The sequence below is a fragment of the Alosa alosa genome, chromosome 9 (assembly GCF_017589495.1).
Source record: "Alosa alosa isolate M-15738 ecotype Scorff River chromosome 9, AALO_Geno_1.1, whole genome shotgun sequence".
Classification (NCBI taxonomy): Eukaryota; Metazoa; Chordata; class Actinopteri; order Clupeiformes; family Clupeidae; genus Alosa; species Alosa alosa.
This window is the reverse complement of record NC_063197.1, coordinates 6,988,839-7,008,170: the sequence shown is the minus strand read 5'-3', so window position 1 is coordinate 7,008,170 and position 19,332 is coordinate 6,988,839. Positions and strand designations below refer to the sequence as shown.

The 19,332-nt window shown below is 42.8% G+C and overlaps 2 protein-coding genes across 6 annotated transcripts in view; one reads left to right on the top strand and one right to left on the bottom strand.

The window, feature by feature from the left end:
* The window catches only part of fnbp1l (formin binding protein 1-like), a 50,210-nt gene extending 40,824 nt beyond the window's left edge, over positions 1-9,386 (bottom strand). For all 4 annotated transcript variants that reach the window (XM_048253548.1, XM_048253550.1, XM_048253547.1 and 1 more), the window contains exon 1: positions 9,254-9,386. In XM_048253548.1, coding sequence (XP_048109505.1) covers positions 9,254-9,277 — 24 coding nt within the window. In that variant the 5' untranslated portion in view covers positions 9,278-9,386. The remainder of the gene's footprint in view (positions 1-9,253) is intronic.
* Positions 9,387-9,393: 7 nt separating this feature from the next.
* si:ch211-198n5.11 (methylcrotonoyl-coenzyme A carboxylase 2) lies at positions 9,394-19,301 on the top strand. 2 transcript variants are annotated; one of them, XM_048253544.1, is made up of 13 exons: positions 9,394-9,473; positions 10,498-10,827; positions 10,956-11,152; positions 11,797-11,975; positions 12,069-12,149; positions 12,517-12,695; positions 13,243-13,438; positions 14,255-14,346; positions 15,208-15,364; positions 16,202-16,324; positions 17,037-17,161; positions 17,798-17,879; positions 19,049-19,301. In XM_048253544.1, exons 2-13 carry the CDS (start codon positions 10,679-10,681, stop codon positions 19,133-19,135), a joined length of 1,647 nt encoding a protein of 548 aa, XP_048109501.1. In that variant the 5' UTR covers positions 9,394-9,473; positions 10,498-10,678; the 3' UTR covers positions 19,136-19,301. The 2 variants fall into 2 exon arrangements, with proteins under 2 accessions (XP_048109501.1, XP_048109500.1); XM_048253543.1 differs by lacking the exon at positions 9,394-9,473 and adding an exon at positions 10,065-10,161.
* Positions 19,302-19,332: the final 31 nt, after the last annotated feature.

Below are 19,332 nucleotides of genomic sequence, written 5' to 3'. Positions count from 1 at the left end.
GGGGGGTGGGGGTCCTTGGGGTAAGCATATCTGGTGAGCCCCTGTGTTACTTGGCGGTAATCCTTGCTTCTTTGGTCCCCAGTTTCCAAACATAATATTCTCTAAAAGAAAGCTGCTAGCTGAACGTAAATATGCTTCCAGCAGCATCCAGAGAAGGCCCAGTGGGACAGAAATTGCAACCTTTGGGCTCTGGGCATGACGCGGTAATTTCTACATGCCCAGTTCTCCTCCGACTCACAGGAACAGCTGAGCTGAGAATTTACATTTACAGAACATTTTAATCAACTCAAATGTACAGCTGCAGCATCAATTAATTGATTAAGCAATAGGCCAGTTGTGAACTATTGAATTAATTGCCAACGGTCATCAGTTTGCGTCATTTCTTAAAGAAAAATAGTCTAAATTCTGACTCCAGCTCTTTCATTTTGAATAGTATTAATTTGTTTTTGGTTTAGTCCTCCAATGGTGTAACATGTTGTTTCAGTCACCTCATTCCAACACTGCCTAACACTGCCATTATCACGCTGAGATAATAAACATTCGGTATGCCGTCACAGTGATTCACTTGTAATTTACTTCCTGTAGAATGGAAAATGTCCTGTGAGACGGCGGGAGAGAAGCGAGATCCTTGCAACATGGGAAATGGCAGAGGAGACCACAGCTCAACAAGTCAGCCCACATCCCTGAAACACACAACAGCCCTGCATACCTCGGGCCCCTGCAGCTGATCTGGCTCGCTCGCTCATCGAAACACACCAAAATGAGACATTTCCGCCTTTCGTTCGCTGGAATTGACTTGCGACCATATCGCAGGGGGGACCATCTGGAGAGCAATGTGAGGGGAACACCGTGATTTACAAACATCTGGTGACCACGGGGAGGTGGGGACAGCACATACTGGTCCAGCCCCAATGTTCAGCGCACTGTTATAACCATTTAATTAAGCACTGTAGTTTGTTCAATATTACAACCATATTGTCCATGGCTGGGGGATTTGTAAAGAGGTGGGGGCGGGGAGAAGGCATGGATGGATGGATAGATGAGTGGGTGGGTGGGGGGGCTTGCGAGCTGGTGGGTGAGGGGTCTGAATCATCCTCCCCCACCTAGATTCATGTACTCATTTAACCCTCTTTAAGGGAGCAGGCAGCTTTATATAGGACTAGGGCTGCAACTAACAATTGTCGCCAGAATTTATTAATTTTTCAATCAATTTCTTGATTATGTACTATTTATAAATGGTTTATAAATGTCGGAAAGTTAAGAGGAAAAAATGTTGATCAGTGTTTCCCAAATCCCAAGATGATGTCTTCAAATGTCTTGCATTGGCCAAGCGTCAAAGATATTCAGTTTACAGTCCTAGATATGGAGTGCTGCAACAGGAGTGCTATATGGGAAACCTGGGCTCTCCTTCCTCCTCTCTTATCACACGATGTAGGATAAACTAGGACGTGTTGCTCCTGGAAAGTTCAGCTTCCTGATGAAGTGTGTGCATTTCAGTGTATAATATACATGCTAAGTATAGAGAATCAATAAAGTTATTAGCATAGATTAAGTTACAAATTGTTCCATACCTCTAAGCATTAAGCAAGCAGTGTAGACACTAAGCCTTTTTGGCAGAGGCTAAGCAATCCATTGTTTCAAATGAATGATTAACTAAACACAGTCGTTTTTATATGATGTGTGAATTGGTCGCAGTTACTATGTAGTGTACTTTAGAAAAACAACTGTAGGAAAAGCCACAAATTCCTCTTGCCTCAGAAAGTCGTGAACCCAACAAGAATAAAGGCTGATGTATACCCATGCCTTTACCCTAAGTCTGGGTAACTTAGGTCACTAACAACACCGCAAAGAGGCTGCCGTGGAAACCAACTCCAACTCCATCGCTGTGACACAAAACAACAATTCACCGCTGATAAGTTAGTATGCAGGTCACTAAAACTGCCCAGGACTTTCTGTTTCACAGCCACTTTCTCATACGTGGAGCAAAGGCACCAGAGGCTCACACACAAGTCATGTGAAGGTTAGAAAAACATCTTCTTCTTCCAAACTCTACTTGTCATTGAGAGCTTAAGAGCTCCTCTCCACATCTTTCCAAAAGCCTATAGTTACATGCATTCTGACAATATTTCACAGAGGGGTGAACCAACATTTTTCCCCCTTTTTTTGTAAACAGACCTCATCCATTAGCATAGCTGCAAGAGGCCCCTGTTAAAGTGAATGGGAAGGCTGTGAACAATGAACTCGGTTACCCCTCCAACCAGCACAGTCAGGCCCAACTCCAAAGAGCCTGTGCTAAAGCTGGATTTATTTTCCATGCTGGGGAGAACAGCGCAGGCCAAAAAGCTCTGGTTTCTCCAATAAATTATTAGGGGGGAAAAAATCAATGTGAAGAAGCATCTTCGGCACAAACAAGTGTGCTGGCTTGTGAAGTTCCACTGCACTTAACCTAATGAGTTTACTTGGAGCATTATTTTACGAAGATCAAATATTGATTATTTTTTGTGACATTTAAAAATCCCCCAGACTACTTGAACTGCAAATACCAAGGTTTGCTGTGTATGACAACAGTAGATAAGCATCTATGCTACTCAGCAAAGACTGTCGGAGCCAGCGGAGAATGTTTTGTATACACAAGCCGACGACATCTTCAGCAGGGGAAGAGATGGTAAACAGCCTACAGGAAAAGGCACTTCAGACGAACACCAGCAGATCATTTGTATGCTCGCCATCTTTCTCTTGCTTTCTCTCAAATTCAATTTGAAAATGCTTTATTAGCATGGCGAACAGGCAGTTGGTGTTACCAAAGTGATCATTACATATAGTATAAACATCAAACATACATGAACAGATGCAATATTTCCTCTCTCTTTCTTTCTCGTCTATTTGTCAGTACGAATTTAAGGACAGAAAAAAAGCCTAGGTGGTGGGAGCATTGGGCTCTCACACTGGGTGAGAAAGTCTTACAATTCCAATTTTAATTTAATTCCACTTATAGAGCTCCAAAACATTACACATGTCTCATGGCGCTTTACAGAGTGTTAAAACATTCAGCTCTAAACACCCAATTGGACCATTCTGCAGCAAGCCAACACACACACACACACGGCTTGGATTCTAATCTCAGACAAATAGGCCAAACCAGGCCTATATCAGAGCAAGTTCCACAACAGAATTGGCCTCTTGCTGATAGCATATAATAATGGTTATTGTTGTTCAACCTCAGAAACGAAAGGAGATGGATATTTATAGTCATTCAGTTGTTACATGTAAACAGCATCAGATGTATTTCTTGTTGTTACATATATGTATTTATTGTTGTCAGAGACAAACTTGCCAAATCACAAGTTTAATTGTGTTGGCAACTTTTGGTTACTTGAACAAGCCATTCCAGGTTCAGATCCAGTAACCTCAACCAAGCACTATTCTCCTTTCTTTTTCTCTCTCTCTCTCTCTCTCTCTCTCTCTCTCTCTCTCTCTGAGGTTCAAGGGACATCTACAAGTGCTCGATAAGCACTGGACATAAAAAGAGAGGTGATATTAGAAAATAAAGACAGGAGTGTGCTCGGCCTCGGAGGGACACAGGAAGACATTTGTGAGGCTCTCAGAACAGGAGGAAGTGTAGCAGTGGGGTGCTTCAAGGATCCGCGCAGAGCGGAGAGGAGTGGAGCCCGTGCCAGGGGGGCGCGGGGGAAACACAAGGCTGGGACTGTGGAACCTTCTCTTTGTGTTCCCCAGATTACCCTTGGGACTTTTCGCTTTTTTTAAACCCCAAAATTATGTAAAGAGGCACAACTAAGCCAGATCATAACAATCAACCTGTGTCTGTGTGTGCCATTTTAAGTCTTTATGTTGGCATTGTCACACTGCACTGTTTCTTAGCCCCCTGAAAGAAACATTCACCCCACCAGCGTTCTTTTCCATAACAAAGAAAATGTGTTTCCCCTTAGTTCATACTGCCGTAATTGCCTGCTCAACAGATTTTATGGCACTGTCTATAAACTGCCACAGTACATCTGCTGGCCTGTGAAGACCGTCACTTTCAGCTGAGTGATAAATAGGCAAAACTAGCACAACATTCAGCAGGTTCACTGAAAAGACTGGAGGCATATGACCAAAGCATTACTCAACATTCTAAGCCTCTTAGCTCTGGAATAAAAGAATACCCCTCGCAGTTTGTCCTAAAACAAAGTGCTGGCCTCTCCTCTCTGCTTCTCTGCTCGGCCACGTCTGCTGCGCATGACGGGGGACGGCGGCCTCCTCCTCCTCCTCCACCAGCCAGGTTGGCACTAGCCCAGGCTGGCATGGGGAGTAATTATCACGCGTCTGGGCATCATCACCTGACCCTCGAGCCCCAGGTAGCCAGGAGCCCAGATTAAGGCACAGCCTGGCCCATGGAGGCAGCAGCACGGGCTCCAGGAGCCAAATACAGCCCACTGCTCAGGGCCTGCGAGTCTCACTGCATGACTTACAGGCAGGCTACACACCCGGCACATAACGGAAGCGTTACGTTCCCGGAGCGTAAAAATCGCTTTAGAAGACTGGTCTAATTTTGTCAAATGTACATGCTGCCATCACATCTGATGCAGCCAGTTCCATTGATTATATTGGAAGCTAATTGTTGCAGCTCCGCGAATGGAACATTTGCCTGTTACAGCCCAGATTCAGGTTCATTATGGCTTGAGTCTTATAATGTTTCAAGTGCTACAGGATGGGCCCTGGACTGCTGTTGGATGGGTTGTCTAGTAGTAATATTGCATCTCAGGTTTACGTATTTCAACTGGCAGAGCAAAATTACAGATGGAATAAATGTTCAGTACATCTGTACTGCAAGTGTCTGCTAAATGAATAAAGATGAACATAAATGTCAAAAGAAGGAGCTGACAAAATGTGTGCAAATGTGTGTAACAGAGTAGTGTGCAATGACTCTCAGCAGACTGCAGTCTCTGCCAAAGGATGGAGATTTAAAAAAAAACATAGATTAGGGTCAGGGTACCGTAGGCTCTACATAATGATCAGAAAGTAGAATGATTTAAGGGACACTTACAATAAAAAGATATTCATAATACAAGCCTACTTAAGCACAGGTTTAATATTTAACATAACTTTGCATAATTTAGCACACAGGTGCTCTGAATTCAGGATCAGAAAAAACTTTATTCTGTTTATAGAACAGTTGGGATGCAGCAATACAGTGCTGCTGATGAATGGGGGTCAAAAGGGGAGTTGTCAAAAAACATGCTCAAAGCCAAACAACAGAAGGCTTTTCCCCAAGTCTAGAGGATTAGCATTGATTGAACTGCCTTAAATCACACAGGATCCGCGCCAGTGCAGGGCTGTGGTTGAGAAGCCCACAGTGAGCCACTTAATTCAACGTCCAGTCAGAAAAGCAAGCTTTGCTCCTCTCCTCGCTCGCTGACTACCCACAGCTTCCTCATTAATCACATGCTGACCAATAGACAGATAGCAGAGATTCGGAGAATACTGTACATTTCCTTGTCGACACAAATTCTATTAGGCCATGACTTCCTTGGAGCTGGAAAGGTTGTGTGCAGTTGAAAGAGACAACAATGTTCTTCTTGAACCGCTCCATTTAAATGCAGTTTGGTTTGGTAGGGAATGCGCTGGATGACTACTCCACATTTGCATGGCTTAAAGCAACGAAAATATCTGAGCCTAAAGTCATCCGACATTTTTGGAGATGTATTAGGCCTATTACAGTAGCTATTTTCAAATCTTAAAGAGCATGGCCAACGCCTGGATGGGCTCTGTGCACATACGGCTCGTTTGTTTCCGGTGGAGCCAGGTGTATTTGAACCTGCCGTATCGGTTGGGTGTTCCATTTAGTAAATCAGCATGTTACAATAAATTGTTATTATTGGACAAACAAGATATTCAGTGTTGGAGTGAGTGTCGAACGTTAGGAGCAGAATATAACAGAAGATGCCGTTACAACACAGTTCCACGCTCCACCGGAAACAAACCGGCCACGTTGAGAACCTTTCGTGCAAGTAGCCCGTTCAGGCACAGTGCCAGAACACTCCCAAGCCCTGCATATTGAGTGTGAACCACCTGCACACCTGCTGGGCTAATAATAGTTTTCAACTGGTCTAACCAGTATGTTTATTGGGGTGAATCCCAGCTACATAATAAATACTTAACTCAACCGACATCTTGAGAGGAAAGAAAGGTCCTGTAAACGGATCTTTGTTTTCAGTCCTCAGTGGCAAGCAACATCAGATTTATTAAACACAGCGCAGATAAAGGTCTCTATGCGCCACACACTAGCCATACAATAGTAGAGCTCACGAGTATCTATGGCTCAAGCTACGCCCACCAGGCAACACAGACAGACGCTAAGCTGTGGCTGCGGTTGTGGGCTGGGGGGAGAACTGCAGATCAATGCTGGCTATTTATCACGTGACCACGTCTTTGCTGGCAAAGTTTCTTATGTTTTACAGTTCTTGTTTCTCCCATGTGACAGATATGGTAAGGCCCGGAACCGGCCAAAAGCACAGACAGATCTGGGCCAGAATAAGCTTGCTGACTTAGCAGTGTCTCTCTGGGATGGATCACAGGCCTTCTCCATGCTTGGCGTCTCTCAGCAATTAATGCTCACCCCCAATTCACATAGCTTCCTCTCATTAAAGACAGACCTCTTATACCCACACACCATTACCATCACACACACACACACACACACATAACTATCATGTCAAACATGGTTTTCCATCACCACCACCAAAAAAAGAAAGAAAATCTGTACACAGGCCAAATACTCACATGATGAGAGTAAGTTTGAATCTGTGGTTTCTTGCCAGGACCAAATTGTATACTGTCATGTCATTGTTTTTAATAATGGTTTGTTGGCTTGTCAAAGTTTTCTGCAACCTTTGCCATGTCTACCTCCTCTTGCACAAACATGCACTGCGGTCTAAATCTGTCTGTTACTGGTGTTTTTTTTAAAGGATTTATGCAGCACAGAAAGCCTGGTATAAAGATGGGGGTCAAAGACCCATCAATCCTACTGAAAACAAATTAGACAACACAAGGACGTGGCATATAATAGGCCCCATGCCGAAAAGAGCAGAACCACACATGCGTGCGTGCATGGAGCAAGCCTGTTCTTATGTTCTCAAAAGAATCAATTTTCTTCAAAGCTGTGGGTTACACATAGACCTCACATACAGTATCCTTCGCCCAGGCATTTGGATGTAATCCTATTCTGTGACAATTAGCATATGGTATTAATATGCTACTGAGCTGACCCAAAGCCCTCACCATATGCACACCCTTAACCCTCAGTTTGCTACTTATATGAATTTTAATACCATCTGGTGACAGTGCACGTTGATGAGCAGCAATCAAATCTGTAGTACAAACGGCTCGATAAAGGTACAATCTGTAGTACAAAGGGCTACTGTATAACCAAACTCACTGAATTTACCAACTGTTCATGCAAATGCTTCAAATCTATGTAACATTGTGGTACTAAAAACTATACAGACAGTGACAAAGGGCAAGCATGATGCCTCTGTCATTCTGAGTATTTTACACTTTAATTTTTCAACACATTAGAAAACAGTGTAGGGTTTTTGACAACTGCATGCAACTGTATCTCAATAAAACCCAAACTTTTAAATCATCTAAATGTATAAGGCTATTCTACACTAGGACTAGGCTACATATTTTGACACAATGCCTGCAGGCCAGTGATCCAGCTCTTGGGATGGAGAAGTGCAAATGTTCCCATATTCATCTTCAATCACTTTCATTACAAATCTCAGCATTAGCTTTTTTTCATATTAGATCTCCATAGATAGACATACCATGCCAGTATCGGCTCAGACACGTGTGCAAAATAGAGGGATTGTGTGCTTTGTTCAAAATGCTACAATACAACAAAACATTACATAGTAGTGGAACTGATTGAGGAGCTGAGTACTACGACTGCGATGCGGTTATTATGGCAGATAAGACCTTGTCCACAACCTCCACAGTTAGAAATGTGCACCAGCTACACTGTCAAAAGACAGACAATTAAGGTAAAGGAGACAGAACGGGGCTGCCGATGACGTCAGACAGATGAAGTCAACAACCATCGCTACATCCCAGCTCAGTCAATGCAGCACGTGCATCATTTCGGTATTAAACAGAAGAGATTACTTGAGCTACACTATGACGTTGAAATCCATAGCTTTTGAGCACTTTTTCTCTTTTGTCAGCATACTTTTGATATAACATGTGGTGGTCTTTGTTGCCGTTTGTTGCTTCTTTATCCAAGCCAGGAAGGTGCATCCCGGATTTTGGACGCTGTTGGGTCTTCCCCCAGCAGCAGCATTTCACGGGCAACACCCCTCCTGTCTCCTGACTTATCAATTCATTGTCTTTGAAATTGTGAAATACAGTGATATTCTACTGTGTGTGCAGAATATGGATTATTAAACATCTCATAGCTTACTCTTGTGAGAAATACCAAGTTCGAAACAATAGCAGACAACCGGTTAACAAATGAGTCAATTATTCTACTGAATGGGATAGATTATCATCAGAGATAATCTTTTCCTTCGTAAACCCAGCCTACAAATTAACCCATTATTAGCAGTTTTATCCTGTAGCCTATTATTAATCCGCGGCTTGGCCGAATTTCATTGAGGAGTGATTTTACGCCCAATTATTTAACAGCAAGAGTCCCCTCGACATAAACAATGTAGCCTACGTTATCGTAACAAATGAGATTGGACAGGTCAGAAGAATAACTAGTGCATCGCTTACATGTTTACATCCAACTGTTGAAGTATATGATAATTTCAGCATATTTATAAATTATTTCAACTGATGCCGAAACCGGCGGGGTTACAGTGATAGCCTGCATTACATTCTCTCAACCACCTTGTCTGCGAGACAAGGGTGTGAATAGCCGCCCGACGGTCAATGAGGGAATAATTTGGTTATCTAACAAATAGCTTATTAAATGTTTCAGAAAAGTAAGATCTGGTCTACATTTAGAAAATATATACAGTTTGCGGTCTATGTGTTGCCAATCTCTTCCTTCTTTGTTTCGTATTTCAGATGTAGCCTAAAGGTGCGTATAGCCTGTGTATCACGAACGCACTGGCTAGGATAGGTTGGGTAGAAACAATGCTGAAACCAAGGTAGTAGGGCACCTTTGTTGAAGTAATGGCAAAAAAGGAAAAGCGTTTTTCTCGAGCGGACAAAGGAATAAAAACTTTGCAAATGCATTTAGCCTTCTTACCCAAAGATCTATTCCCCAACTCATGGCCGGTTGCTCTTCGGACAAAACTCTCCAATTGTCAACGTATCCCCCGTTCAAAACTCCTAGACTGTTTCACCGTCTGTCGTCGTGTAACCTCCTTAGCGCTGCTGAGCCAATTCCAGAGAGGAACTGTCTGTCTGATTCAGCGCTCGCACAGGAAGTTGGGATCTTGGAGGACACAGAGAAACGGGAGGTTCAGGTTATTCTTCAACCCTGTGCTTTAAACAATTTATCTGTAACATTTGCAAAATTGAGTAAACCAGTTGTCCACAGAAAAAAACAAAATCGGCCCTTGCGTCCTCCTTCGAGGAATCGCACGTGTGTCATATCTGTCACTGGAATCATTGAACTCCCCACTGGACTGAACTCACCCCCAAAACTGTTTTATTGTTTTTAGGATCAATCAGACGTAGCCTATACTAAAAGCTAAACCAAACTAACCAAACGTGAACATTGTTAACATTTAGTTAAACTTATTAGGCAAATGCAAACAGGCGTTCCTCTGTCAAAATATACCTCAAAAGTATACCATCAGTGGTCCTGATAGATAAACTAAGGTCTTGCATATTTGCACAAGGAATAAGGCAGCTATACAAAATTAAGATATAATTGCAATTACTGCGAGGATAAAAATGATGTCATCTATAACTTTTAGCTGAACAAAGAACACTCATTTAGTTTGTGATTGTTAATGTGATTACTTGTAAAATAATGCCCCCTAATGGTAATTATTGAGCATCACAGGGAATGGGCGGTCTGCTTTGTTTCCTTCCAGACTTTGTTCAATGTAACACCAAGTAACTTGTTTGCTACAGGAGAAGGGAGACATAGCTAACTATCACAGATCTATTTGATATATTAATTGTCATGTACAGATGCATACTGAGGTAAGCCCTGAGGTTACGTTCAGCGAAACGTGATCTTTACTAGTAAAATCTATATGAAAATATGGAAACTTCTTCTTTGGATATTGTCGTTAAGCTAACAATACAAACAACATTTTTGTGGTGACTAATTAATATTTTCACCTGGCATAAGGAACAGCAGAAGGAAAACATAGGTTAACGTTACACATGCAGTAACGTTATATCAATATGGCATTGAAGATGAAACAAGAACATGTTTATTTAGAGGGCAGTGAATGTGACATTTCATCTTCTCCTTGTCACTTGTACTTTTAATTGCTGTAACAAGAGTGTCACCAGCTAATTTATTGTTGACAGGCGTTTGAGTATCGAGGGTTGTGTCGATGTGTCCTCATGCCTACGACAACAAAGGGTCTCGGATAAAAAGTGGAGTGTTTTTACTCGAAGTCGACTTCACCACCGGTGTATCCATTCATGGATATCACCAGTAACAGCGGATCGGGGGCAACCTTTGACACACTTCTTGTCTGCACCAATTATGCACCAGCAAACACAGTCCAAGTCCATGAGCATTGCGCGAAGAAAGCGTCTACCCAGTGCCTTTCCAGTCGTAAAAGGAGCCCTACACCCAATTCAGAATCACGTATTTGAACTAAACTTCAAGAACAGCCTGGTCTGCCAAGAGCGGTAATTTGACATCTCTCTCGCTCTCCCTCTCCCTCCCTCTCTCTCTCTTTTTCTCTCAGCACCAGTAGACTTTGCATCTTGCACATTTTTTTTAATATAACAATCTACTTGAATGATTTTCTTTCCAGATATCATAAATATGTTGCGCAGGTGCAAAAGGGGGGTGGCGAGAATGCGGTTCTGCGTCACACACAGAGAAACAAAAAGCTCTTGGTCAGAGATCGCCTTCGCAGGTTGCTTGATGATGAAGACTACCTAGAGTTGTCCCCTTTCGCAGGGCTGGGACTACCCTACGGTGACATTCCCTCGGCTGGCTGTCTAACTGGTAGGTTAAAGCTCTCCGAGAGTGATAAGAAAGCCTGGAAATGAGTGGAATAGGATTACAATAATACAGTGGTTCTCAAACTTTTTCTGTCATTCCCACTTTGGGTGGAAAAATTTCAAGCCCCACCTAAGCCCATCAACCTGTCAAAATAGTAACGTTTTTTTTTTTATTGCATTTTGTTTCCATGTTACATTCCCCCTTACTTTAATTCATATGTCGGTCTGTTTATGACTCCTATGTTTTTAATTTCCTCCTAGTTCATCGTGCGCCACCTGTCATGTCTATATTCCCCACTAGTGGGGCCTGCCCCACACTTTGAGAACCACTGCAAGAACAGAAGCAGCAAGTCTGCCCAGAGGCACTGCTTGAACTGTTGGACCTTATGGAAGTTTATATTAAGGCATTAAGGCAATAGTAGCTAATAAAAGCTTTTAAAAATGTCATAGATAAAAAGAACCTGTGCTGTTGTCACGTATTACCTAAATGTAATAATTGAATTTCACTGAAGGAATAACAATTAGACTAAAGGAGTAAACAATTAGAGAGTGAGTGTTATTATCAGTGGCCGCAACATCTTCTCAAGTAGATGCAATTATGAGGATTTTGACAGAAGCCATTTCCCCCTCACTTCTTTACCCCCAAAGGCATTGGCAGGATCAATGGACTATGGTGTGTGTTCATAGCCAACGACGCCACTGTGAAGGGTGGCACTGCATACCCTATTACTGTCAAGAAGCAGCTCCGGGCCCAAGATGTAGCCATGCAGAACCGGCTGCCCTGTGTGTACTTAGTGGACAGTGGTGGGGCCTTTCTCCCTCTGCAGGCAAGTAGAGAAAGAATCATTGAACTGATGCATTCAGGCTTGTGTGTCTTGTCTGGGAATATAACATATCCACTTGCCCTCACTCATTCTTAGTCAGAAATCTTCCCTGACAAAAACCAAGGAGGACGCACTTTCTACAACGAAGCAGTAATGTCTGCTATGAAAATACCCCAGGTAAGGAAGAATTACACAAATAAGGACACCTAGATATATCTACATTTTGATATAATAAACAATCAATAAACCATATAGACACCTTTCTGACACTGAGGATCACCAGTAAGTTCTGATTTAATAATATACTGATTAAACATATTTGTTATCAAAGTTTAACAAATAACTAGAATTAATTTCCGAGGAACAGCAAACACACTAATTATAGATGTTCTGTCAAAGTCTGCGTGTGTAAAGTGTATGGCTACCTCCAGTACATTACTAGTTCGCGTGTGTTAAGTGTATGGCTACATCCAGTACATTACTAGTTTCCTTGCTGTTCCTCTGCACTGTAATTTGTTAAACACTTCTCTTGTTTGGCCTGTAGGTGGCGATAGTTTGTGGCTCCTGCACTGCAGGTGGTGCCTACATTCCCACCATGGCCGAGGAGACGGTGATGGTTCACAAGATCGGAACCATCTTCCTCGGGGGCCCCCCGCTGGTGAAGGCGGCTACAGGGGAGGAGGTCACCCCAGAGGACCTGGGTGGAGCGCGCCTGCATGCAGAGTGAGTGAGTGAGTAACAGAGAGAAGCTAGTGACATGGAAAACTGTGTTATTTGAATGGTGTAAAGCCGCGAGTATCAGAGTAACATGTTGTGTAACAGTGGAGATATCATCCGGTTGTAATGGGGAAAAGAAAGCCTTGGAAACATTGTGTGTATACACCAAGCATGATTTATGATTGTGTCAATTATTCAGTAGAGTATTGTGATTTGTCAAGAATTAATATATATGGAACCCAAGGAGCAGGTTAGACTCTAAATGTTAGAGTATTGGGTGAGACTTGCTAAAAGGTTAATATCTTGGCACTGGAAACACTAAGATCTTTTTTTAAATAAATCATAAAACAGCAGAATATAACCTGGAATAAAAGCTGTCTGAATATGGCACTTTAAACACAAGCCCAAAGGGCCATTTTGGATTTCCTGTCAGTGCAGTCATCTTAACAACAATAACAGCTGCTGCTGCTGTTCTCTTTGTCCTATGTGTACTGCTCCTGATGGGGCCGTGTGTCTGTGTGTGTGTGGTGCCGTGCGGTGCTGCTGTGTTTAGAGTGAGTGGCTGCGTGGACCACTTTGCCACCGTGGAGCAGGACGCCTTCGAGGCCACCAGGAACATCATCTCCACCCTGAACTTTGAACTCCCGGAGGAGGACGAGGCCGGGCTCGTGGAAGAGCCTCTGCACAGCTCTGGCGACCTGCTGGGCCTTGCTCCCAAGACCTACCACCACAGCCTGGACGCCAAGCTGGTCAGGAACCCAATGATGTTTTCTAAACAAAGTTCGGGAGGAGCCCTTAGGGATGATAGACAGCAATTAACTCACCTGTCTTCCGCCGGCAGGCTATTTAAGCCGGCCTCCTTATCCATATCCTGCGCCCACACGCCGCAAAAATTATCCCTCCTCCTCCCCTTACTCCTCCATTTCACTGATAGCCCAGTTACGCATCCTCCCTACACTGGGGGGTGCAAGCGGCCATCGCTCTATCGCGATCTCCGCTTCAGGCATTCCATGACCACGGCCAGCTACCATGCCAAACACGCGCTTAGCTTATTCACTCAGTATAGCAATCATGCCGACGGGCGAACTAGTGAAAATGTGTTAAATAAAACAGTAACTCAAGAACACAACAACTGCAGTAATTATGAATAAAATCCTGGTCACTTGTAGAGTAGATCAGATAGGGTGTTAGTTTGACCCTAACCCTATGGCAAGATGGATAGATGAGGTGTGTAAAATGAATCATCTATCTATGTCTCTTTTAAAAACACTCAAGTACTTTTGACTCTGCCATAGTGCACTGCAGAAAGTCCTACAAAAAAGTTATTGTAAGGGGATTGATCTAACCATTTATATGTGCGTGTACATATGGTTAGGGTAATGACTACTAGCCTGGACTATGTTTGGTTTGACTCCACCATGTTGTTTACATGATCATATCTTACTCAAAATAACACAGGATGGTGTGTATACATGTCCACAGTCACTGACAGTAGAGGTCAGAAATGCCCTTGCGGGTAAGATTAGGGCATTTCTTATTCATGTTACCAAACGCTTTGTCCTCAGATTGTGAGTCGACTCACAGATGGCAGTAAGTTCCAGGAGTTCAAAGCTCGGTACGGAACCACTCTTCTCACGGGTTTTGGCAGAATTGACGGGTGAGCAGAGATCATGTACTACTTCAAAATGAAGAACTCTTTTCCAAAACACTATAAATCCATTTTTGAAAACATTAATAACTCACATTATTTAATTGTGTATTTCAGATAATATCAGTAAAAGTGCAGCTGTGTTGTTTTGATTGAGTAAAGCATTATTGAAAATGCATTAAAATGGTGGATATAGCGTTTTGAGAAAAAAAGAACTCTTCAAAGGCAACACTGCACTGTACTGTATGTGTCCAGGCCACATATATTAGTGTGTATGTGTATTACATATAATATTATTGTTGTGGTTATTCTGAATTTCAATGGCATATTCTCTAGACTGCAAATCGATTATAAAAGTTTTTCAAACAATCTCCTGTTAAGATATGTGTCAAACTAAACAAACTGTGCTGTGACTGTTGAGGGGTTAAAGTTGCTCCGCGCATCAGATCGCTATGCCCCCTGTGCCTAGTTAGCCGTATCTTTGATTATTCTAAACCAGGCCTGGATTCTGCGGGGCCATCTCTCTGAATACAGGCTGGGAACAGGGGAGAATAACTCTCTTCAGGCAGCTTTTATCTACTTTCACAAAGAGCTTCTCTCCCCACCCACCCCACCCTCGCCCAAGAACTGCTTGTTGCCATGGCAGCAGAGTGTTCTGGATGCAGAGAAATGCAGTCTGAGAGAATCAGGTGGTATTACACCAGGAATCAGTCTGATGGCGCCGATTACTAGATAAAAGTCCCTTGTCCAGTTTCGGCGTCTCAGACGTCAGAACAACTAAATCATCTCTGTGCGTCTGTGTCCCGTTAAGACAGCTGAGCCCCAGCCACTGACGCCCCCAACGGGATTTGTCATCCTGTGTGCCCACAGGCATCTGGTGGGCATTGTTGCAAACAATGGCGAGCTCACATGTGAAGCTTCGTTGAAGGGCACCCACTTTGTTTCGCTGTGTGATCAGAGGGATGTCCCGCTCATATTCCTCCAGAACACGGCCCCACACTCTGGGCTGACGCTGTCCACGGACAAGGTAGGCCTGCAGTCGTACTCGCCCTAGCCTCTTCTGGGAAACGGCTGACACTTTTACACACTGGAATAGTCATGGCATTAATGATGTCTTTGATAATTTGTTGTGATTGTGTGTACACACACACTTCCTCACTCCATGCTCTTTCTCTCTCACACACACACACACACACACACACACAAACAACACACACACACACACACACAAACACACACACACTGTGGGGGCTGGTGGGGGCTGGGCTGGTGGAGGCTGGTGGGAACGCTGCTGTTGTTGGAGAGTGGTTGTGGAATGTAGTTGTGCACGGTGAAGAGGATTAGACAGAGCGATGCTGATACTTAGAGCGCATGTGTGAGTCGTGTCCCTCAGTCCCTCTCTCTGTCAAAACACTCTACAAAAAAGACAGACTGTGTGTGTGTGTGTGTGTGTGTCGTGTCCCTCAGTCCCTCTCTCTGTCAAAACACTCTACAAAAAAGAGAGAATGTGTGTGAGAAGGTTAGGAAACTGTTTAATTAAGGATTAAGTTGGTCATTGTACACAAGTACTACGAAAACATTGCTTGGAGGTAGCCTGAGATGCCTGATGAAGATAGAGTGGACGTAAAAAACAGTAATAGTAAATAAGACTGAATATAAAATGGCATGAGAAAGAGCCTGCGGGACAAACTGCACCATCACTATAAGACACAATATTTAATCACAAGTAAACCGCAAGTATTATGTTCTGTGAGCGTCACTGAGCAAGTGAACATGTAAACAGTCCTTAAATAACCAGATGTAACCAATAGCCAGTTTTGGAGTGTCAAACCTCCCTCTCCCCTTCTCTCTTTCACTCCCTCAGGCCGAGGCGAACACTAACCGTCTGAAGGCTCAGGGTTCCATGATGTCTGCGGTGGCCTGCGCCTCCACGCCGAGAATCACTGTGGTGATCGGGGGTTGCCATGGCGCTGACAGCTATGCCATGGTACCGTAGAAAAAATGCTTTATAATTTCATGGTTCGATAGATAGATACATAGATAGATACTTTATTGATCCCCAGGGGAAATTCAAGGTCTCAGTAGCATACAGACAATACACACACATTCACTAACAGCAGAAAAAGTAATTAAAAGTATATAATATAAAAAACACAACCAAGCAATAAGGACAGTAGAACATAAATAATATACTAAAATACAAATTATACTAACTAACACTTAATCTAAATCAATTCTAAAAACAGTATCCACATAGTGGGTGATTAATCAATCAAGAGGCGCTTGCAATGACTGAGGCAGGGACTGAGCCTGTGATTCTCTGTGCATAGTAAGGTAAGGTAAGGTGCTCTGTGTGAATGAATGAATGAGTGTCCTGGTGATGGTGCAAATGAGTAAGTCCAACAGTGATACAGTGCAAGAATAAAATCTATATATCTATATATATATAACTACATTAAGAAAAGGTATAAGTGTGGTGTTCATTGTGTGGTGGAATTCTGTCTCCAAACACAGCACAGACTCAAAATAAACATGATCCAGACAAAACACCTACACAATTGGCCTTTCAAAGAGACAATGTAACTTACATGCAGAGTGTATATTAAGTGTATATTAAGCATTGAATGTGGACAACCTTGTCGAGATGGTTTCCTGAAAACTGAAGGTCATTTTTGTTGTGAATTTCCTGTCTGTTTTAGTGTGGACGGGCATTTGACCCCAACTTCCTGTTCCTGTGGCCCAACGCCAGGGTGTCCCTGGTGGCGCCCGGATGTTCTGAAGCTCTCGGGCACGAGGAAGAGGAGGCTGTGCAGCTCGACAAAAAGTAACACTTTTACTGTGGCCCCAATAAACAACTGCTGCAACTGTATCCCAATGAAAAGATACAGTTCAACTGTCCTCACCTGCCGCATACATGTATTCAATCACAATATTCAGTATTCTTTAATTTAACCTAGAAATTAGGAAACATTACAAATAACAAGAATGTTTACTGTAATAGTATCTTGTCTCTGAAGCACTTAAAGGAACACTGGACCTTTAGCTTATTTGTCGTCTCCCCCAGAGTTAGACAAGAGAATACATACCTTTCCCTTTTTCTATTTCTTACTGTTTCTCTGTACAAGCCAATAAGGTAAAATTGTGTACCTGACAATTTTACCTTATTGGCTTGTACAGAGAAACAGTAAGAAATAGTAATACAGTAAGCCTAATGAACCTCTTCAATATATATACCTTTCCCTTCTGTTTGTGTAATAACCCAATCTGACACCATTAGCCAAGCTTAGCATCATTTACTGGAAGTGGGTCACACCAATTAGCCTATAGCCAGCCTATAGCTAAAACGGAGCTAAAGGCTGACTGGTTTAAACCACATCTAGACTACTTTGTAGGCACCGTAGCAAAACAAGCAAATGACCCAAAAATATGCGGCGTTCCATTAAGCTGTTGCTGTTTGCAGGCTGGAGGATGAGAGCAGTGCGTTCTTCTCCTCTGGGAGGTTGTGGGACGACGGAGTGATTCTGCCCCAGGACACCAGGAAGGTAAAAAACACAAAAGGCACCAACTGACATCTCACTGTGGTCTGAAACGTTTCCGTCATACATCCACCAAATGGCTGACTAGCGAGATCCTGCCAGATAAAGACCAACCCCTCAGAGTCAGAGTGTTCTAATGTTCTAATAGTGGATTTTAGACAGATTTGGTGTTGATTGTCTCCGAAGTCAACCACACTCATAGTATTTGAGGTGTGTTCAAATTAACAAAGGCAAACATTTGCCAAGTTTTTAGTTTGAAAAAAAGTTCAACAAAATATACAACACAATATACATACAGAAATATACAACACAATACACATACACAAATATACAACACAATACACAAATATCCTCTAAAAGGACACAGTCTTGAAAAGTAAATTCAGTGTTGGCTTTTTAAAAGCTGCATTGTTGACGGAACAATTCACTCTTTTCCAGGTTAAGCAAGAGAGTTTTCCAAAGTGTTCCAAAATGTTGAGAATGGCCGACAGATATGTCTGGGTCTGTTATGAGAAGAAAGAGATCATTAGCATAGGCTGAAATTTGATGAGGTCGCCCCTCTCCAACAATACCTTTAAAAGTCATGAGGTAGATCTTAACGAACATATGTCGATGACTAAGAATGATGGACTGAAAAACAAAAGAAGTTCACATAAAAAGCATTCCGCTGGAGTGTTGCCATGTGTTGACGGAATCCACCAAATTTGAACACGCATCAGGTCTGGTGCAGAGTGAGGGACAGCTATGAGCCAGAATCAGACACTATTCTAGGCACTCGCTATGCAAAGTGTGACTCGGAGAAAGGTCATGCACATGAATGGTGGATCAGTGCCAGATCAGAGCCAGATCTGGGCCGAGCATGGGCCGGATGCGTTGCCTGGTCAGCCCCATCACAGTCCGGTCTGACTCAGCAGAGAAACTGTTCCTTCCCAGGGTTGCCACAGGCATCCCATAATTAAACCCAGCTGCTGCTCAGTTTGAAATGGAAAAGTTTAAAAGCTCTCTCTTTCTCTCTCACACACACTAACACACACACAATCATAGGAATTTACGACTTGTTTTAGTCCTGCTTGCATTGTCTGCTCGGTTTCAGTTTGTGAAGTTCATAAATATTTTGGCTGAGATGAGAAAACATGGCTGAGATGAGCTGTTGTGTTTTTTCTCTCTCTCTCTAGATATTGAGCAACTGTTTGAAAATCATCAAACAACAAGACTACCAGATTTCCAAGGAAAAGCAGCGGACGCCATTACTTCGACTGTAGCTCTACCTCAATTACCACAGGGAATCATTTCTCTGCAAGTTTTAGAAGACTTCATTTTTAACACCTAAGTGCTAATCCTTTCAACTGTATACCTGTAATTTATAAGCCAACAAAAGACAATGCAATATTTGTTATGTAAAGAATAAAGTAAATTCTTTGTAATTAATTTTAAGCTTTGGACCTTGGACTTCAGTGTA

Bases quoted from the DNA above. Each gene is read 5' to 3' on its own strand.
- si:ch211-198n5.11 (XM_048253543.1), top strand. From the start codon at position 10,142: ATGTACAGATGCATACTGAG. The intron at 13,439-14,254 runs GTCAGGAACCCA...CTTTGTCCTCAG, and splicing joins ACAGCCTGGACGCCAAGCTG to ATTGTGAGTCGACTCACAGA. The intron at 14,347-15,207 runs GTGAGCAGAGAT...GTGTGCCCACAG, and splicing joins GGTTTTGGCAGAATTGACGG to GCATCTGGTGGGCATTGTTG.